The sequence below is a fragment of the Triticum urartu genome, chromosome 1A, assembly GCF_056163025.1.
Source record: "Triticum urartu cultivar PI428250 chromosome 1A, HENAU_Tu73, whole genome shotgun sequence".
Taxonomy (NCBI): domain Eukaryota; kingdom Viridiplantae; phylum Streptophyta; class Magnoliopsida; order Poales; family Poaceae; genus Triticum; species Triticum urartu.
Genome location: NC_141873.1, coordinates 56,114,615 through 56,132,828, shown reverse-complemented (window position 1 = coordinate 56,132,828; position 18,214 = coordinate 56,114,615). Strand labels below are relative to the sequence as shown.

The 18,214-nt window shown below is 44.7% G+C and overlaps 1 protein-coding gene and 1 pseudogene across 1 annotated transcript in view; one reads left to right on the top strand and one right to left on the bottom strand.

Moving 5' to 3' along the window:
• Positions 1-12,833, top strand: part of LOC147989967 (uncharacterized) — a 41,404-nt gene extending 28,571 nt beyond the window's left edge. The window contains exon 8 of the mRNA XM_087536734.1: positions 12,632-12,833. Within this exon, the coding sequence (XP_087392860.1) occupies positions 12,632-12,833 (202 nt within the window). The remainder of the gene's footprint in view (positions 1-12,631) is intronic.
• Positions 7,456-10,364, bottom strand: LOC147989968 (uncharacterized; annotated as a pseudogene).
• Positions 12,834-18,214: the final 5,381 nt, after the last annotated feature.

The window sequence follows — 18,214 nt, the reverse complement described above, 5'->3', positions numbered from 1 at the left end:
TCTGGACAAGATTCGCTCCCATTGTCTTCACTCGAAGACATAGGTTTTTGGTTTAGGCATCACTTCAGTCATTCTGACTGGTTCTCTTAGACCCCACTTAACAGTACGGTGGTTCCTATGACTCAACACATAAGAAAAAGAACTACGAAAGATCTAAGTCTTCGAGCTCCATAGGCTTCATATCGTGTCTTCTCTTGTCATAATCTTCCATGTGAATATCCTCATATACCACCTTTGACTTCAATGTCTTCATACATTTTTAGGGGTCATCTCTGGTAGTAAAACCGAATCAATGAGGGACTTCTACCTGTGTTATCCTGCAATTCTTACAAACACATTAGTTCCTCAACTAGGTTTGTCATCAATACTCCAAAACCAACTAGGGGTGGCACTAGATGCACTTACAGTGGCCCTGTCCAAGGGTTCGATACCGCTTCGGCTATTCTTTCCCCCCTCTCCCTTTTGGGCTTCGACTCATTTCTCCCGTGAGTGGCCCAGAGCAGCCAGTTGGCCCACCTAATCTTGTTGGCCCATGTTGTGGGTATATGTGGCCCCATCGATGTTGTGTCGTCCTAATCCTAGGGTTTTCTATTTCCTGCGCTAAGATTTTCAAGATTAGATCTGGTCACCTCCTTCCTCGCTCCATCCAAATCGTTCCACACCCACCTCTAACCCGCTCCTTCACCGAGGTGCTAAAGATGGGCTAGTTGGGGGACCGTAACACCAACAGCAAGAGGGAACTTGATGGATTTGGTGAGGCCACTTGTGGACTCCGTGCCGCCTGAGGCTGAGTTGAGGGCTAAGTTGCAGCATGGGCAGGAGGCTCGCGAGCGTGCTACCAAGGAGCGGGAGGCACGGGGCACACCGCCGGTATGGTTTCGGGAATAAGAGTGGTACAAGGAGTAGTGGGCACATTAGGAGGAAAAGAGGGCGGCAACTCGCTCCTCTGCTTCCCCTATCCCATCTCAATGGGCGGGCTCAGATTCGTCTGCCCTAGATAACTAGGAGGCGGCAACATCGGGCGCCGTGCCCCCTCCCCCATGCTGATGCTCCTCGGTCGACTGCGGATGCTGCTCTGCTTGCTCCTCCTTCCAATGTTTATGGGTTCCAAGGGCAGTTCCGTCCCAAACCCCACCTTGGTGGCTTCCACAATGCCTCCTAACAATCCGCCAAGGAATTTCAGTAATTTTTGGTCAAATGACAATTCTGATGGCTCTAGTGATGGAATCCTCACCCGCCCCTACCAATCTTTGGATCTGCTCCACCGGTGGGTGGCTCTGGTAATAGCTCGGGTCATCCTTCTCTCACATGCTTTGCATGTCATAGGCCGGGTCACTCTGAATCCCGTTGTATGTTTCCTCTTTTTCTGCCTGATTTACTATGTCGAAGGCCACCTCATAGTGGGTTGTACTAATCGCTCCAAACCTCCTTCAATTAAGCAATATAGACTAGGCATGCCAGGTTGTGCGTTTTTGGTTTGGATGGTGGTTTGGACATGGTTGTGGTTGCGCCTCAAACATCCTACGTTGCTATCATCTCGGTCCAATCTACTATGTGACCCTGCAAACAATCGCGGATGATCTAAGCGAATGGGGTCCGGATGGTTAGGACTGGCAGTTATAGTAGATTTCACAATCAGAATTTAGGATTGCTTTCCCAGTCTCAGGAAAGTTTAAACATGTTATCTAAGGGCACTAGTTTTACGCTTCCAATGAACCAGCTTGTATTTTTTGTCAAAAAGGTTGGGACGATGATCGATGCTTTGGCAAGTTCGTGGATAACTGTGTTTTGTTAAATGATGTTCCTTCGATCATGCGTAACAAGGCGTGTTTGATGGTATTTGGTGAGCTCATTGGAAAACCTATTTATGTGGACGAAGATTCTTTGGCTAGATTAGCCTAGTTCATACGAGGAATTGGTGTAGTACGCCAAATTGGGTCCGCGTGGTTTCACCGAGGTATACCCCAAAAGTAAAGCCTTTCAGATCAATGTTTGAGATGAGGGCCAGGTTTCTGCTCACGCTCCCCCTCTTCTTCTAAGGTGTGTACAAAACACATTGCCCCCATTGTTCTTAAGGTGGGCAACAGGGTTATGTCGTGTTGTGGTAGATATAATACAGTTGCTGGAGAAGTTCTCATCACCAACTCTTCTCTTCCCTCTCTCCCTATGTTCTTTATGGGTTTTTATAGGCTACCTAAGGGTACCCACACTGGTCTTTATAAGCATCATAGCAGATTCTGCTAGAATTCGGTTGACAATAAAAAGAAGGATCAATTAGTCAAGTGGAAAATCATTTGCCAGCCTAAAAGCCACGATGGCCTGGGCATTATTAACACGTCGATTATGAATTATTCCTTAATTGTCAAATGGTGGTGGTGCATTCTTCTTGCTTCAGCTAGGACCTTTTGGTTTGATATTCTTAAAGCACAATGTTTCCTTCCACTAGTGATCTGCTGGCTTCACTTGATAATGGATCTCAATTTTGGCAGCTTTGAATAAGGTCAAAGATGTTTGCCGATCTTAAATGAAGTTTATTATTAAAGATGGGAAATCCAGTCACTTTTGGCCTGATTGGTGGCATGGGCCACCATCTTTGCTCTTCTTTCCTGGTCATTATCTCTTTTTGTGGTAATCTTGATATTACTATCTTTGATCTTACTAATTCTGGTTGGAATTTGGCCTTTATCTGCTCCCTATCTCCTGTAGAGTTGGAACAATGGCATAAGCTTGATGCCACTTTCCTCACACTCTCAGATATTCTGGACTCAGTGGTCTAGCCTCATTCCCCCTCGGGATTTTTTTGGTCAAATCGCTTTACCATAGTCTTGTTGCTAGGTCCTGTTCTTCTAAGTTCATGGGTGTCCGGAGGGCTCGTGTTCCACTGAAAATTAAGAACTTTCTTTGGCAAGACATCCATGGGAAGCTTCGTGTTGTTGATCAAATAAGGAAGGATAATGCTCAACCTGATTCTACTTGTTATTTATGCTCTAGGCAAGATGATTCTGACCATATTATGTTTTCATGTGACTTTGGCATTCTCCTGTGAAGTTGTACTCGGTCGTGGCTGGTTTAGCTGGGCTCCGACCGGTTTTTGCTCAATTACTACTGCTTTTTAGTGCATTATCTGACCGATTGAGATGCAAATTCTAGTTTGGGTTTGCTGCTGTCAGTTGGGCTCTTTGGACTACTCGTAATAAGTTTACCATCGAGCATGTGTTCCCGTCGAAACCAGCTAATGTTATTTTCCAATCCATTACACTAATGCAGTAGTGGAGGCCCCTGGTTAAGAGCTACGGCATCGACGCCACGGACATACTCAGCTCTCGCTACAGGGCTACATCGAACGCGCTATCACCAAGGGTGCGGGCTCTAGCTTAGTGGACATCCGATCATCATTTACTAGTTTTCTTTTGGTACCTGGTTGTTGGCCTATGTGTCGTTTTTGAATTGTTCATGTGGGATTTGTTGGTTGTTGGTTGTTCGACAACTTGTGAGACTTCTTTAATGGTTGTAATCGGTGTTGTGAATCTCCTTTGGCTTTATCAATAATGTCGGGAAATTGCATTTTATCTAAAAAAGAGATAGATGAGAAATGGGAAGGAGAGATAGAGGAGAAGACTAGAGAGAAAAAAGGGAAGGAATAAGAGACAATATTAAAGTTTCTTAAGAGAGGGGGAGAGAGAGAATGCAGGGAGACAACATATGTGACAGAGGTACTGCTGCTAATCACAATGGATCGCAGGTCATGGTTAAGATCTCGAGGGAAGGGAATCTGGTACGAACGAGATAGATAGAAGGTACTATGGAGCTCAACCTTGAAAAAATCACTCTCAAGAACTTGGTGTGCGTGTGTGTGTAGGAAAGCAATATAGGCCAACCTCTATTTCAAAGAAGGCTAAATCACACTGCATACCATTCATCCCCATCGTCGAAGAGGAGCCCCTGCACTCTCGCCTTGGCTCTATGGGTGTCATACCATCAGCGTGTAAAGAATCTCTCCCAGAGCATACGGTGAGTAATGGTGACAAAATATAAAGGAGGAGAAAAACAATGGGTTGTTTTGCAAACACCAAAGCAAAATCCACATTGTGATCACAACTACCACTGACTGCCTCACAACCATGCTTAGACCCATAGATTAGGAGCAAAAGTTCGAAGGTCGATGCCTCCAACAATGTAACGAGGCTGTAGAGCTGCTCCGACAATCCGGGTTAAAGATTTTCACCAGAAAATTGAGGAAGATGAGCATGTAACCTCAATGAGGCATCAGGGGAAGACATTGATGTCCAAGAACATCGTTGTTATCATCACTTACCACTGTCAAGCAAAGCTATCTTCATGGCACCGCGACACCCATCCATTTAAAGGCCTATCGCTACACCCTGAAAAGGAGAGAAGGGAGCTGCTGGTCAACATGACACCCAAATCTAGGCATCATAGGCGGCCCACAAACAACGACCAATCGTCAAGAATACCACTATATTGCCTTAGCAGCCAACTAGCACTCCACATTGCAATATTCATCGTCAGAACACTACAGTGACCATCATCCAGGGCTGTCACCCGGCTTTCAAACCCCACGCCTTCACAACAAAATAAGGAAACAACTATACGTTCGCAACCATGAGACCCAATGTCGACCAGTAGATCTCCAAGTGTGGACCACTAGTTTGCTAAAAAAACCGTCTTAGATCTAGACTACCATCCTGGTCCAAAGCTCCAAAATTCAACATCGATGTTGGGTGCATACTTACACACACTACTAGCTAGCACCAGAGAGGATGGAGATGGTGCTCCATCCAAACTTTCAAAGTGAATTGCCACATTATCGTGTCAAATGTAGGTGCGCCACTCGCTATTGAAATGAGGTGCACATGAAGAGCGTCTCGATGACACCACCTCGAGCTTCGTGAGCTCTCTGGCTGCCACTCAGCGAGGATCAGAGAGTTGTAGTGAAAGTGTTTGGTGGGCCCGAATGGTCACCTACCATGTCGCCTCGGATGGTGCGATGCGGGAACATTGAACAGTTTACGCATAAGGTATGTGATGCATAATTAATAGTAAATTTGGAAAAGTAGAGCTTTCATATAATTTGGTATGAAAAGGTAAAAGCATTAAGTTGTGACCAAACTCCACTCCCCATGTGGTCCATAATGGCATGTATTTTTTTCATAGTGTGTTGGCAACTTTGGCGAAGGGGATGTGAGTTTAGACGAGGGGGTTAGGGTAATAGAAAATGTTGTGTCATTTTATTTCCTAGTGCTCTGTTTGGTATCTTGTATATACAGCGAACTATGTGTGGGAATTTAGAGAGTTTGTGGAAATTGATGAGAGATTAAGTAAGAGACGCTGACACTAGTTTGGCTCATGGAAATGGTATCTGGTGCAACTCTTTACAAGCCGAATCTGATAGTACGGAGGAGGGAATAGACCCACCTCCTTGTGTTTCCGTTGATCTTGATCACATAATATCACCAATCTTTTGCTGAGTTGAAGTAACCCCATTCACCGGTGTTAACATCAATAAGCCCAAACAACACTTTTATCGCATTGTAAATCTGCCTCATGAACCTAAAATTTCTGGGGCCCTTTTGCAAAATTGTAATCTATTAGCTATCCACACCCTTTCTTGCAAGATAAGCCAAGAATGTTTCTTTCTCTTAGACGACAATCTGTTTTCCAAAAAGCTGGCTTCATTAACTAAACACTTTGCGGAGTCGAGTCGAGCGGAATATTCCAATGATGTCGACTACTCTACCAATGCAGTAAGGTTCCAAAGAGTTTAATTCTTGTTGTCATCGCTTGAGTGTCTTGCAAATTGACCCAAAGCAGAAAAAATAATCAATGATGTGTTCCACAAAGAGACAAAAATTTATCTTAATGTTGCTGATCCATCAATCATACTAAAATAATTCTCTCTCCATGGTTAGGTTCCAATGCATAGAAAATTTTAAAATGGATAGTGCAATGTCTTTTCTTTTGCGGACCCCAAGCCAAGTTGCATTTCAAAAGGCTGCAGTTCGGAGTGAAATTTGTGACCTAAAATCCACTTCCTGGTGACCACATTAACACATGCAGGACAAGGAACCCAAATCCAAGTATCGTTTGTTAGCAAAGCATTAAATTCGTCAAGCATTGCGTCATGCCAGTGGTGATCTTTGAGAGCAGTTTTGTAAGAGGAGGGAAGAGGAGAAATGGCAGGGGTGGCCGCGAGGGAAAATAAATGGCGTGGTTGAGCAAAGCCCCGCTTGGCTCAGGTTGTCATTTTATGTGAATTCACAGGTGGAGCAACATGGACTACAGGACAATGTGGAGGACTAGGCGTGGCTGGCACGGAGGGCGAGGAAGATTTGGTGGGTCGCTGGGCGGGGTGGGCGGCAGATCCGCGATGAGCAGGCGCGGTCGATTCGAGGGGAGCAGTCGTGGGCGACCCTAGGGGAGCAGGATCAGGTGGGTCTGGCGAATCTGGCGAGGGTGAACCCGGGGATGGCGCGTGGCATGTGGGAGGTGGGTGGGCCGGCCCAGTCGGCTCGGTGGGGAGACAGGCGGACGCGTGGGAAGAGGCGGGTGGCGGAGCAGATTGCGAGGCGGATCGCGTGGGGCCGCTGGCGTCTGATGTTGGTGGGTGGGCGTGGATTCCGGAGGGGATCGTGTGTAGGTGAGTGGGAGGGGCGGGATTTGGTGCGGTAGTTGCGTCTGTGACCGGGGGTGTGTATGGAAAAACAGTCTTGTCAAAAATAATATGTCGAGAAACGATAATGCGACGGGAGTGTAGATCGAAGCAGCGGTACCCTTTGTGCTCTTATGGGTAGCCAAGGAAAACACAACGCATAGAGCGAGGGGCTAATTTGTGAGGGCTGGTGGCATAGAGATAGGGGAAACACAAAAAACCAAACACACGGAGGTGGTCATAACGAGGATGCACGCCAATGAGGAGGAAAAATGGGGCGTACGTGGTGGTCTTGTTGGAGGGGCGGCGATTGAGCAGGTGTGTGGCAGTGTGTAGGGCCTCGACCCAAAAGGGAGGTGGTAAGTTTGCGTGAATGAGAAGGGTGCGTATGACGTCGTTGGTGGTGGGAAGCATGCACTCAGCCTTGCTGTTCTGCGGAGGAGTGTGAGGGCAAGAGAGACGATATACGATACCGTTGGTCGAGAAGAAGTTGCGGAGAGAAGTGTTGATAAACTCCCCGCCATTGTCACACTGCATACATTTGATGAGAGTATGAAATTGGGTAAGGATATAGGTGAAGAAGCGTTGTAAGGTAGAAGAGGTGTCGGACTTGTGGCGCAAGGGGAAGGACCAAGAGTAATGGGAGTAATCATCAAGAATTATGAGATAGTATTGATAACCAAAGAAACTTACAACTGGGGAGGTCCACAAATCACAATGAATAAGTTGAAAAGGTGCACTAGTACAATTGTGGGAAGATGAAAAAGATAAACAGGGCTGCCGTCCTAATTGACATGCCATACAAGGAGAGCGGGCAGTGTTGTTACAATCTGGAAAAAAAAATCCTCGGAGATAGAGGCAAGTGAAGGTTTGCCCGGATGGTTGAGGTGCTGGTGCCACAAGTCGCCTGGAGTGGTGAAGTAAGCAGCGCCATCGACAGACTTATTGCCATAGAACGGGTAGAGAGGACCAGCGCTACTGGACTTCAAAAGAGCATTCCGGGTTGGAAGTTCCTTCACAGAGAAACCAGAAGGATTAAATTCAACGGAAACATTATTGTCAGTAGATAACTTTTGAACAAAGATAAGATCTTTGACAATATGAGGGCAGACAAGAACATTGGCGAGGGAAAGGTTAGAAGGAGGAAGGGTGGTAGAACCCATGCCAATGATAGGGAGACGATCACCATTACCGACGGTAATGCTAGATGAATTATGCTTTGGAAAAGAACGAAACATAGAGGGGTTACCAGGGTTGCCGGTGATGTGTGTGGCCGCACCAGAGTCGAGGATCCCGTCAGCTCTATGATATAGAAGACTCTGCTGGCTGTACGCGTGCTGGAATAGGGCGACGTGATCCCAGGAATGCGGGCCGGTCTGGAACAGTGGTGTAGACAGAGGCGGCGGCGACGGCCCGGAAAACATCAGTGGATACGCTTAAGAGTGAATGTGGGGAATAGGGCCGAGCACACCGGCAGCGTTGGGAGGAACCCACCCGGAGCGAGGGGCGGGGAGGGCCATGCCGTACGGAGCGAAGTACCCGGTCCAAGGAGACGGCTGAGGCGGAGCAGAGCCGCTACCACCCGAGTCAGATCGGCCGCGCCCATGGCCGCCAGTGCGGCCGCGTCCGTGCCTGCGGTCATCGCCGCCATGGTTGCACTAGTAGAAAAAGGGCCTTTAGTCCCGGTTCATAAGGGCCTTTAGTCCCGGTTCTGGAACCGGGACTAAAGGGTCGGTACTAAAGCCACCCCCTTTAGTCCCGGTTCTAACTGGAACCGGGACTAAAGGCCCTCCACGTGGTCGTTGCCTGGAGGTCCACCTTTAGTCCCGGTTGGTAACACCAACCGGTACTAAAGGAAATTTTATGATTTTTTTTTTAAAAAAATTTGAATTTTTTTTAGAATTTCAAAATTTTGAATTATTTTAACCTCTAATCTCTAATCACCCCTCATCACTGCTCAATTTAACCTTTAATCTCTAATCACACCTCATCATTCCAAATCATCTAACTTCCCGAACGGTCACCCATCCTCTCACTACTCCAGCCTGAGCACGCTTAACTTCAGGGTTCTATTCTCCCTCTTTTCCAAGTCTGCACTTGTTGTTTTCCTGACAATAATAAGATGTCAATCCTATTAACCCTCAGGAATTTAGCTTGAGCATGAAGTCACACATTTCACTGTTTGAGTTTGAAACTATTGTTCTAAAAATCAATAATTATTTAGTAACACTAATATTTCCTGAATAAGTAGTTTGACCACAGTTTGACCATAGTTTGACCAGATTTGACCAAAATTCAAAAAACTGAAATAATTATCTAGTAACACTAATATTTCTTGAATAAGTAGTTTGACCATTGTTTGACCACAGTTTGACCATAGTTTGACCATAGTTGACCAAAATTCAAAAAAACCGTGGTCATGTTTTTTGAATTATTACGATATATATAATTTCTGTGGTGCCATCCTGAACAGTTTAGCTGTTTTATATTTTCCCTACATTTTTTGGCAAAACATGTCCAAATTTAAGTTTTTAAATTTTCCTAACTAGTAGATGTAGTAATATAACTACCTCTGAAGGATTTTATCTTTTGAAGTTTTTATCATTTTCTTTTGATTTTTTCGAAACAAAAAAGGCGATCCACCGGGGGGGTAGAGTTTGAAAATGGGACCTTTAGTCCTGGTTTGAGACACAAACCGGGACTAAAGGGCTCAGGTGAACCGAGACTAATGCCTTAGCCGCACGAACCGGGACCAATGCTCACATTAGTCCCGGTTCATGACTGAACCGGGACTAACGGGCTGACCCGGCCTGGACCTTTACCCCCTTTTCTACTAGTGTTGCCACTAGAGCCACGGCCCGACGGGGGGCGCAAGCGTTGCGGTCGGCGCGATCGCCGCGGTCACCGTGGTCGTTGTTGGAGTTGAGGCCGCCGGAGATGGTGAGAGCAGCAGATCCGGCCTCTGCCGCCCGAAGGTTGATGTTGTACTCGGCAAGATACAGGCGGGAGCGAGCAATGTGGAATGGCGGCAAAGGCACCGTATCGCCGAGGATGGTGCGGATGGTGTCGAATCGGGCAACCAAGCCATGGAGGAGCTGCATGGTGAGGTCGTGATCCTTGACCGCGTGACCGGTATCCGTGAGGCCGTCCGCGAGGGCCTGGAGACGACAAGCATAGTTAGAGAAGGAGAGGTCTCCTTGTTTCAGATTCCGGAACTGGCGCGTCAGGTCGAGGTACTGGGCGCCTTCGTTCGCCAGGAAGTAGTCTCGGATACAGCGCTGCCCATGACGAGCTCGAGAATGGAGTCGGCCAGGGTGAAGTAGAGCCAAAGGGTGAGGCGATGATCGACCGTGAGCCAGGCCGCACCAGGGTTGGGAGGAGGCGGGCGATCCACGTGATCTTGCACGCGATACTGCATGAGAACGCAGTAGAAGAAAGTTCGCCACTTGATGTAGTTGTTCTCGGCCGGATCTAGTTTGAATTTTATGTGGTTGGAGATATGATCATTGTGGAAGGAGATGAGGAGGGAGTTGGCCGGTGGTACGACAGGGGGAGCGGGTGCAGACAGGAGGACTGGGGCGAGGTCGTAGGAGAGGGCAGCGGTGGTGCTCTGGGAAAGGGAAGGAGAGGTCCCGGGGGAGGACGAGGGGATGGCGGGAGATGGGGGCTCGCCGAAAATGTCCTCGAAGGCCATGGCGACTGATACCAAACTAAAGGGAGAGAGTGCTCGCAGTTCTATCGTATTGATTATGGCAAGAGTTACAGAGGTACAAATAGCCGCGGTCACCCAACGTCTCCCATGCACTAGTAGAAAAAGGGCCTTTAGTCCCGGTTCATAAGGGCCTTTAGTCCCGGTTCTGGAACCGGGACTAAAGGGTCGGTACTAAAGCCTCCCCCTTTAGTCCCGGTTCTAACTGGAACCGGGACTAAAGGCCCTCCACGTGGCCGTTGCCTGGAGGTCCACCTTTAGTCCCGGTTGGTAACACCAACCGGTAGTAAAGGATATTTTATGATTTTTTTGATTTTTTTGATATTTTTTTTGAATTTTTTTTTTGAATTTCAAATTTCTGAATTATTTTAACCTCTAATCTCTAATCACCCCTCATCCCTGCTCAATTTAACCCTTAATCTCTAATCACCCCTCATCATTCCAAATCGTCTAACTTCCCGAACGATCACCCATCATCTCACTACTCCAGCCTGAGCACGCTTAGCTTCCGGGTTCTATTCTCCCTCGTTTCAAGTCAGCACTTGTTGTTTTCCTGACAATAGTAAGATGGCAATCCTATTAACCCTCAGGAATTTAGCTTGAGCATGAAGTCAGATATTTCACTGTTTGAGTTTAAACTATTGTTCTAAAAATCAATAATTATTTAGTAACACTAATATTTCTTGAATAAGTAGTTTGACCACAGTTTGACCAAAATTTAAAAAACTGAAATAATTATTTAGTAACACTAATATTCTTGAATAATTATTTAGTAACACTAATACTTCTTGAATAAGTAGTTTGACCATAGTTTGACCAGATTTAACAAAAATTCAAAAAAAACTGAAATTTGAGCATAACTTTTTTTCCTTTTAGAATTTGAGGATTTTAAAAATTTGCAAACAGGCCGTAGGCGGTCTCCATCAGATGCGGATTTTCGTTCCGAACATTTTGATATATTATACGTTTTTTTCCGACATCGTATGCAAAATTTATAGCCGTTTTACATTTTCCCTACATTTTTTGCAAAACATGTCCAAATTTAAGTTTTTAAATTTTCCTAACTAGTAGATGTAGTAACATAACTACCTCTCGAAGGATTTTAAATTTTGAAGTTTCTATCATTTTCTTTTGCTTTTTACAAAACTAAAAAGGCGATGCACCGGGGGGGGGGGGGGGGGTAGGATTTGAAAATTGCACCATTAGTACCGGTTTGTGGCGCGAACTGGTACTAAAGGTCTCAACCCCATTAGGGTGCGATGCGCATTAGTACCGGTTCGTGCCACGAACCGGGACTAAAGGTCCCATTTGAACCGGGAGTAATGCTTGTATGGTGCCCTCGCCGCTTGAACCGGGACTAATGCTCACATTATTCCCGGTTCGTAATGCAACCGGGATTAATGCTCTTTTCTGGCTGGACCAAAGCCCCTTTTTCTACTAGTGATGATACACGGCACGCAGGGCCAACGTGGAGAGTGGTTGTGATCCTCAAAGCTAGGATGTAGTTACAACAATATACAGAAGACTAGGTACATGCAATGACCGGGTTTAACACAATAGTCATCGTGGTGACATCACAGAAGAGGTCCATATCAATGGCGTCACAAGGGGGTCCCAACGGTATGCCCTATCTGGGTCTTCCATGAACGCCATGACCAACATCATAGTTTGTGAATTAAGGACTGATAACCGATGTGTTTTTCTTTGCCATGCCATGCAAGTTAATTAATACGCTTGCACGTGATCTTGTACACGCTTTTCAAACGATTCGCTGACAGAGGAAGACCTAGGTGTGGCAGTTGGAATTGAGTGCAAACATCCCAACAATCAAGAAGGATGCTGTTGAGATCGATAGACGAACAAGGGTAGTAGGCACTAAGAGCTTTTGCAGCACACTGGAAACATGACTGATAACCTCATCGAAGATTGCAAAATGCTCAACAGGTTGCTGCTATCTTCTTTGCTAGGCGCCAGAAAAGCCGTTGTGATGTCCTCATAAAGGGAGGTGTGAAGAAATACACTCCAACCTCTCAATCTGTGAAGGCGATCAATAGATGTCGCAAAATCTGAAATCTACTAGTTAAAGTGATAAATTTGAGAATACATATAATTGACATAAAAGACATGAAAGGATATCATAAGGAAGACAAAATGAATTTCAGGAGAAAATTCAGTAGATTTAATTCATTTCATTAGTTTTGCCTATATATGCAGTTTCTAATTTTGTTTCAAAAATTTCTTCCATGTCACAGGCACTATGGAGATATTGAAGAAATAAGTGTAGAGGAGCCAATCGAAAGTAGGCCACCACTGTACGCGCACGTTACATTTTACTCACAGACGACACTCTTCCGTGTTCTAGACGGGAATATGAGAGTCAAGTTCATGACCAGGGGAAAACATCTATGGGCTCGACACTTTGTGCCAAAGAAGAAGAAGAAAACTGATGTCTGATGACCTAAGCCTGATTTCATATCCATTCAAGAACATTTTATGCCAAGCATTCTGGAAGCATACTTGAATAGAATCCGCACTTGTAAGATTAATAGATTATTCTTGTGCAAACCTAATTCTTGTACCTGCTGCTCCTTATTACACATTTGTATCACAGATTTATGGACATAGTTCTGATCTTCAGACGCATGACACCGCGAGGACTCAAATTTGTACTTGTTGAGTATTATAAATCCATATTGTTGGTACGAACACAATGATGTTAATCTTTAAATTTGTTCCTGGAACTGGAATGCTAATTATTATTTTGCGGGAATCCTGGAATGCTATTGTACTCTATGGTAGTCATTGTGCGACCCTAGTCAAATGTTAAGCTCCGGTTTTGTATTTTCTTTGGAAAGGATGGTACTACCTCTCGAGTCTTTTATTTTCTTTTTTAAGCTGAGCTGAGCTCCTTACCCACATGGGCCGCTGCCCTTCACCCAGTAACAACCACTGCACGAGCACGACCTCGACCGTCATTGATCGCTTCCGTGGCGACGGCGACGTATGCCCCTTCAGAGTCTCCGAGTGCATGTTAGCCTGCTATAAGCTCATCGTCACGCAGCCTAGGATGCTATATTTTTCTGTTGTAATAAGGTGTGCATGGGCCTGATGCGACAGCCGCATGCACGCACGTAGTGGAGACGTGCACAGTGCACGCACTCCTTTCTCATTGTTTCTCTCCCGGTCAGCACATATCACCGTGTGGAGGAGTCGTGGGATGGCGCGACTTGACCGGATCACAGCGAGCAGGCCGGGAGGTTAGCTAGTAGTTGTTTTCACTCAATGTAACTAAGATAAGAGAAAGAGAAAGATAACAGAAAAGCTGCGAGGTTTGCGCAGAGGAAAAACCACTCTCTCTCACTCAATGTAACTAAGATAAGAGAAAGCGAAAGATAACAGAAAAGCTGCGAGGTTTGCGAAGAGGAAAAACCACTCTATCTCCAGTTTGTGTTCATCGTTCTCGCTCGCATCTCTCTCTCGATGGCTCGTTTCGCAACGACAGTGCGCTCCCTCCCCGGATCGTGACGCTGCATTTAGAGTTTAGACATCGGCGGTCGGCTTTTTTACGGCGTCCTTTCCTTTGCCGGCGCAACCTCCAAAGCTTCTACAGTAAGTGCGCTCAGCTTCTCTGTGCCAACCACCAAGATGCGACCGTGATTTCTCCGTGTTGCCGGTGGAGTTTGAGATTGGGCCGTGACTTGGAGATGTTGTAGCGTCCCTCCTGCTGTTTAGATCAACTAGTCATCAACCTGTACTTCTGCACCGGCTAGCATAAGAATCGTACTTACTAAGTTTTCAATGTTATGACTACAATATCATATTACAGTTTCCCGTTTATCCATATTAAATAATATAATTTGAGTGAATTCCTCAATTTATTACCAATCTTATGTATTCTAAATTCCTCAATTATTATCAACCTTATGAATTCTAATTTGCTAGCTGCCTTGATGATAAAATAATTTTTTGGCTATCAACATGTCAAGTTTATGAGAAGGGGTACAGTACAATGTCTAAGAAGAGCTGCAACTAATTAGCATCTCTATTCCTACTGAATCCTATATACTTAAGAAGTTCACCCCCACTACTTGATTTACCTCAACATGCAGCATAGCCACATCATCAACCAATCACATCCAGCCACGTCACACCATGCAATCCACTCAAGCCCACCTCCTCAACTCTGAGCCAGAAAAAAATCCCCGAAAGAAAACACGAAATCTTTAGGATTCCCCGCTGCCCATGCCCGAAGAAACTCCCTCCTGCTCCTCTTCCCGCCACCGGCCTCCCTCGCCGGTGGTAGGAGCCACTTCGTCATCCTGTTCCTCAGCTCCGGATCCTCCTCGCGGCGGCTATCCGGTTACTCCTCGCGGCGGCGGTGGCATCAGACGCGGCGGCCATCCCTATCGCGCGCCCCGATTCCTGCGGGATCCAGCAGGATGAATCCGTGAAGCGACCATCCCCCTCGCTGCCCCAGTACATGCGAACATCATTGGGAAGGATCAGCTCACCAGTCTACCACCGCCCCTTCCCCTCGCCTCCTCGCTGCCGCCATGGCCTGAAGCAGGCATCCCTGAGCAGCACGTGTGTGCACGCCGTGGCTCCCCTCTGGTCCCTCCGTCGCGCGGCCGGCCGCATAAAGGGTGACAGCCAATGCTCAGAGAAGTGCTTAATCCAACAAGGGGGGCATTGAACTTTCAGTCATTGTTTGTCTTCCTCCAGCCGCGACCTTCTACTGTCGCAATGGTGGCCTTTCTCCGCAAGCTGACCTTTTGCAACTGGGGAGGAAGCTGTCATGGTTATTCGGTGCTTCATTTTATTAGTTATGGGCGTGCAGACAAGGACGTACAATTTCAAACTACATCGATGACTTCTCCAAGTTGAAGGTCACGTGCTCTGTTCTTCAGTATTTGCTTGTTTTTTCTGAGAAAAATATCACAGCAACTGTACGCCACTTCTTCCACCCTTATGCAACCCAGCTGCTCCAACCGTCTCATACTGTCTTATCTTCCCTGTTGTTGTGTACAACCACCCAACGATCTGATTTTCTCCAAACAAAAGAAAACATATGCTGCATGTACCTCAAATAATTGGCATTTGACGCTCCATCTCCTAATCTCTTCAACTTCCTCTCCCCCACATTCTTCATATAAGAAACCGATGGATCTCCTTTTGAAGTTTGTGCTTTGCCTCACCTTATTGCCTTCCCATCGTCCTCCAGCATGGGTGGGTTCAGCCGCATCACTCATACTGCACCGATGGTGATACTCTCTCCTTCTGATGTTTCTTTATGCAGAATTTTTAATCTATGCCAGCAAGGTCTATGTAAATGGAAGGAGATTGCAGTTTGAAAATAAATCTAGGTAATCTTTGTACTCCACTGTTTACTCAATATCTTTTTTGAAACTTTGCTAATGTCAATGATAACAAGTTCATTAGATGTTTTTTAAGCAGACTTTTGAATCTATATCGACATGGTCCGATGAAAATGGAAGCATATTGTAGTTTGAAAATAAATCTCGATAATCTTTATGCTCTATTGTTTGCTCAATATGTTTTTTTAACCTTGCCACATTCAATGATAACACGTTCATTAGTTCATAATTTGCAATTTTGGAACAAAATGAGTCAATAATTTTATGGTCCCTGGTTATCTTATGGACTATCAGATACTCCCTGCAGTCGTCAATCTTTTACCTCGATGCTTCTCTTAAATCCATAATCCCTGACCCATTTTACTTTGTCGAGTTGTATGGTAATTTTGATTATTGATGGAATTTCGGGTTGATCTTCAACCAATATCCACCGGAGGTTTAGATTGAACGAACAATAATACCACAATTCATGATCTCTAAAATAGTTGATTTTGTTGAGAGAAGCTTTGATCTATCAGTTACTCCCTGCAGTCCTCTATCTTTTACCTCTATGCTTCTCTTCAATCCATAATCCCTGACCCATTTTACTTTGTCGAGTCCTATGGTAATTTTGATTATTGATGGATTCGGGTTGATCTTCAACCAATATCCATCAGAGGTTTAGATTGAACGAACAATAATACCACAATTCATGATCTCTAAAATAGTTGATTTTGTTGAGAGAAGCTTTGATCTTTACTTATTACTTTTCTAACCTTCGTTTGTGCTGATTCTTTTCTATTGTCTCTGCAAGTTGTTTGATGAAAACCAAAGCAAGCCAGTGATCTTGCTTCAGCCCTATTCCTGCTAATCTATGGTAATGTTCTTCTTGCATTCATGTTCTACGGTCATCTCTCTTTTGTATCACCTAGACACCCACCCTATATCTCCTTCGCTTTAACACATATAGGTGAAGCTCAAACTGATTCAAACAAAGGTTGAAGACTGCATGCAGACTTGCCAAACATGGCGTCTTTTTTTGTACGTACAGTCTGCCAAGGTAGTACTTTTGTTGTTCCAGTTGTTTGATGTAGATATACTTATAGCCTAAGATCTGGATTGAAATCCCACAATGCAACAAATTGTGTGTATTAAATTGATTTGTATGTATGGAATTTTGTTATCACAATCAGTTTATTTAAATTCAGATCATTGCAAGAGAAGTATTTTTTTCTCTTGGGTATGTATCTATCTTTGTAAAATATATCAATTTTAGTTAATTTGATTTCATTGTTTATATACGTATTTAAAGTTAGCTAGATTGTCTGCATGCTGTATAAGTGCAATTGCATGGCCAAGCAGTTTTGATCCATGATGTTATTATCTGTGAGCAGTGGCGGAGCTTCGTGTAGACCAACGGGGGCAATGGCCCCCCCTTAACTTTTACAACCATAGAAGAATATGCTCTATTTTAGGCCTAACTAATGTTTAAACTAGAGATTCGCCCCTTCTTCCCTATTATTTTGCCTCCCTTCAGCTAATGGCCCCGTCTTGGATTATGCGCAAGCTCCGCCACTGTCTGTGAGGCATACATTTGATTATTGTTGGAACCTCCAGTTTGAGTGAGACAGTTTCTGTTTGGCCCCCCACTTTTAGGCTGGTAAAAGTTTGAAGAATGAATCCCTTACTACAATTGTTTAGTTTGTTTGAATAGCTTTTGTAATTTGCATGGCTCAAACAACATAGAACTATGATTCAAGTCTGATAGTTGCTTATACATTGCGCAAATATGGTTTGTGTGAGTTCACAAATACCACACTGAAGTGGTAGAATTCATTTCCTTCTGATAATATGTCCTCTGATAATACACCTATGAATCTTTAGGATTTGGCACAATAATACCCCGCAGCAACGCGCGGGGTATTATCTAGTTTGATAGAATGCATGGAGGCATCATACCAATAATCCAGTACCCAGAAGAAACGATCACAAATGGATGCATCATTAAGTTTTCAACTGAAACACATTATGTGAACTAATTTGGCTTGGTGGAAAATATAGGCCACCGAGCCTTTCCATTAACAAGACATTCATTTTAAAAATGTATAATTTGTTGAGCAATATTCATTTCCCTTTTCTAAATATTTCCACATTTGCAGTTCCATTAGTGAAAAAGAATGGAAAATGTACCCGGAATTTGTGGTGTTAAATTTCTAATTTCGATCAGACATCTAATTGGTAACTAAAAGCATGTACTCCCAACGAAGGAGGACAATTTATTGAACTGTAAGCAAACTGCACAACAATAATGTTTATCTCTTCTCAACTGAAGCTAGTAAAACCGAACCAATAGCACAATTTATTGAACATTAAGCAAACTGCACAACAATGTTTATTACAAATATTAAATCAAGGTGTATTCAAGAAATCGAAAATAGCTCAAATGGGCACCGAAATTGGGTTAAATAGATATTTGCACGA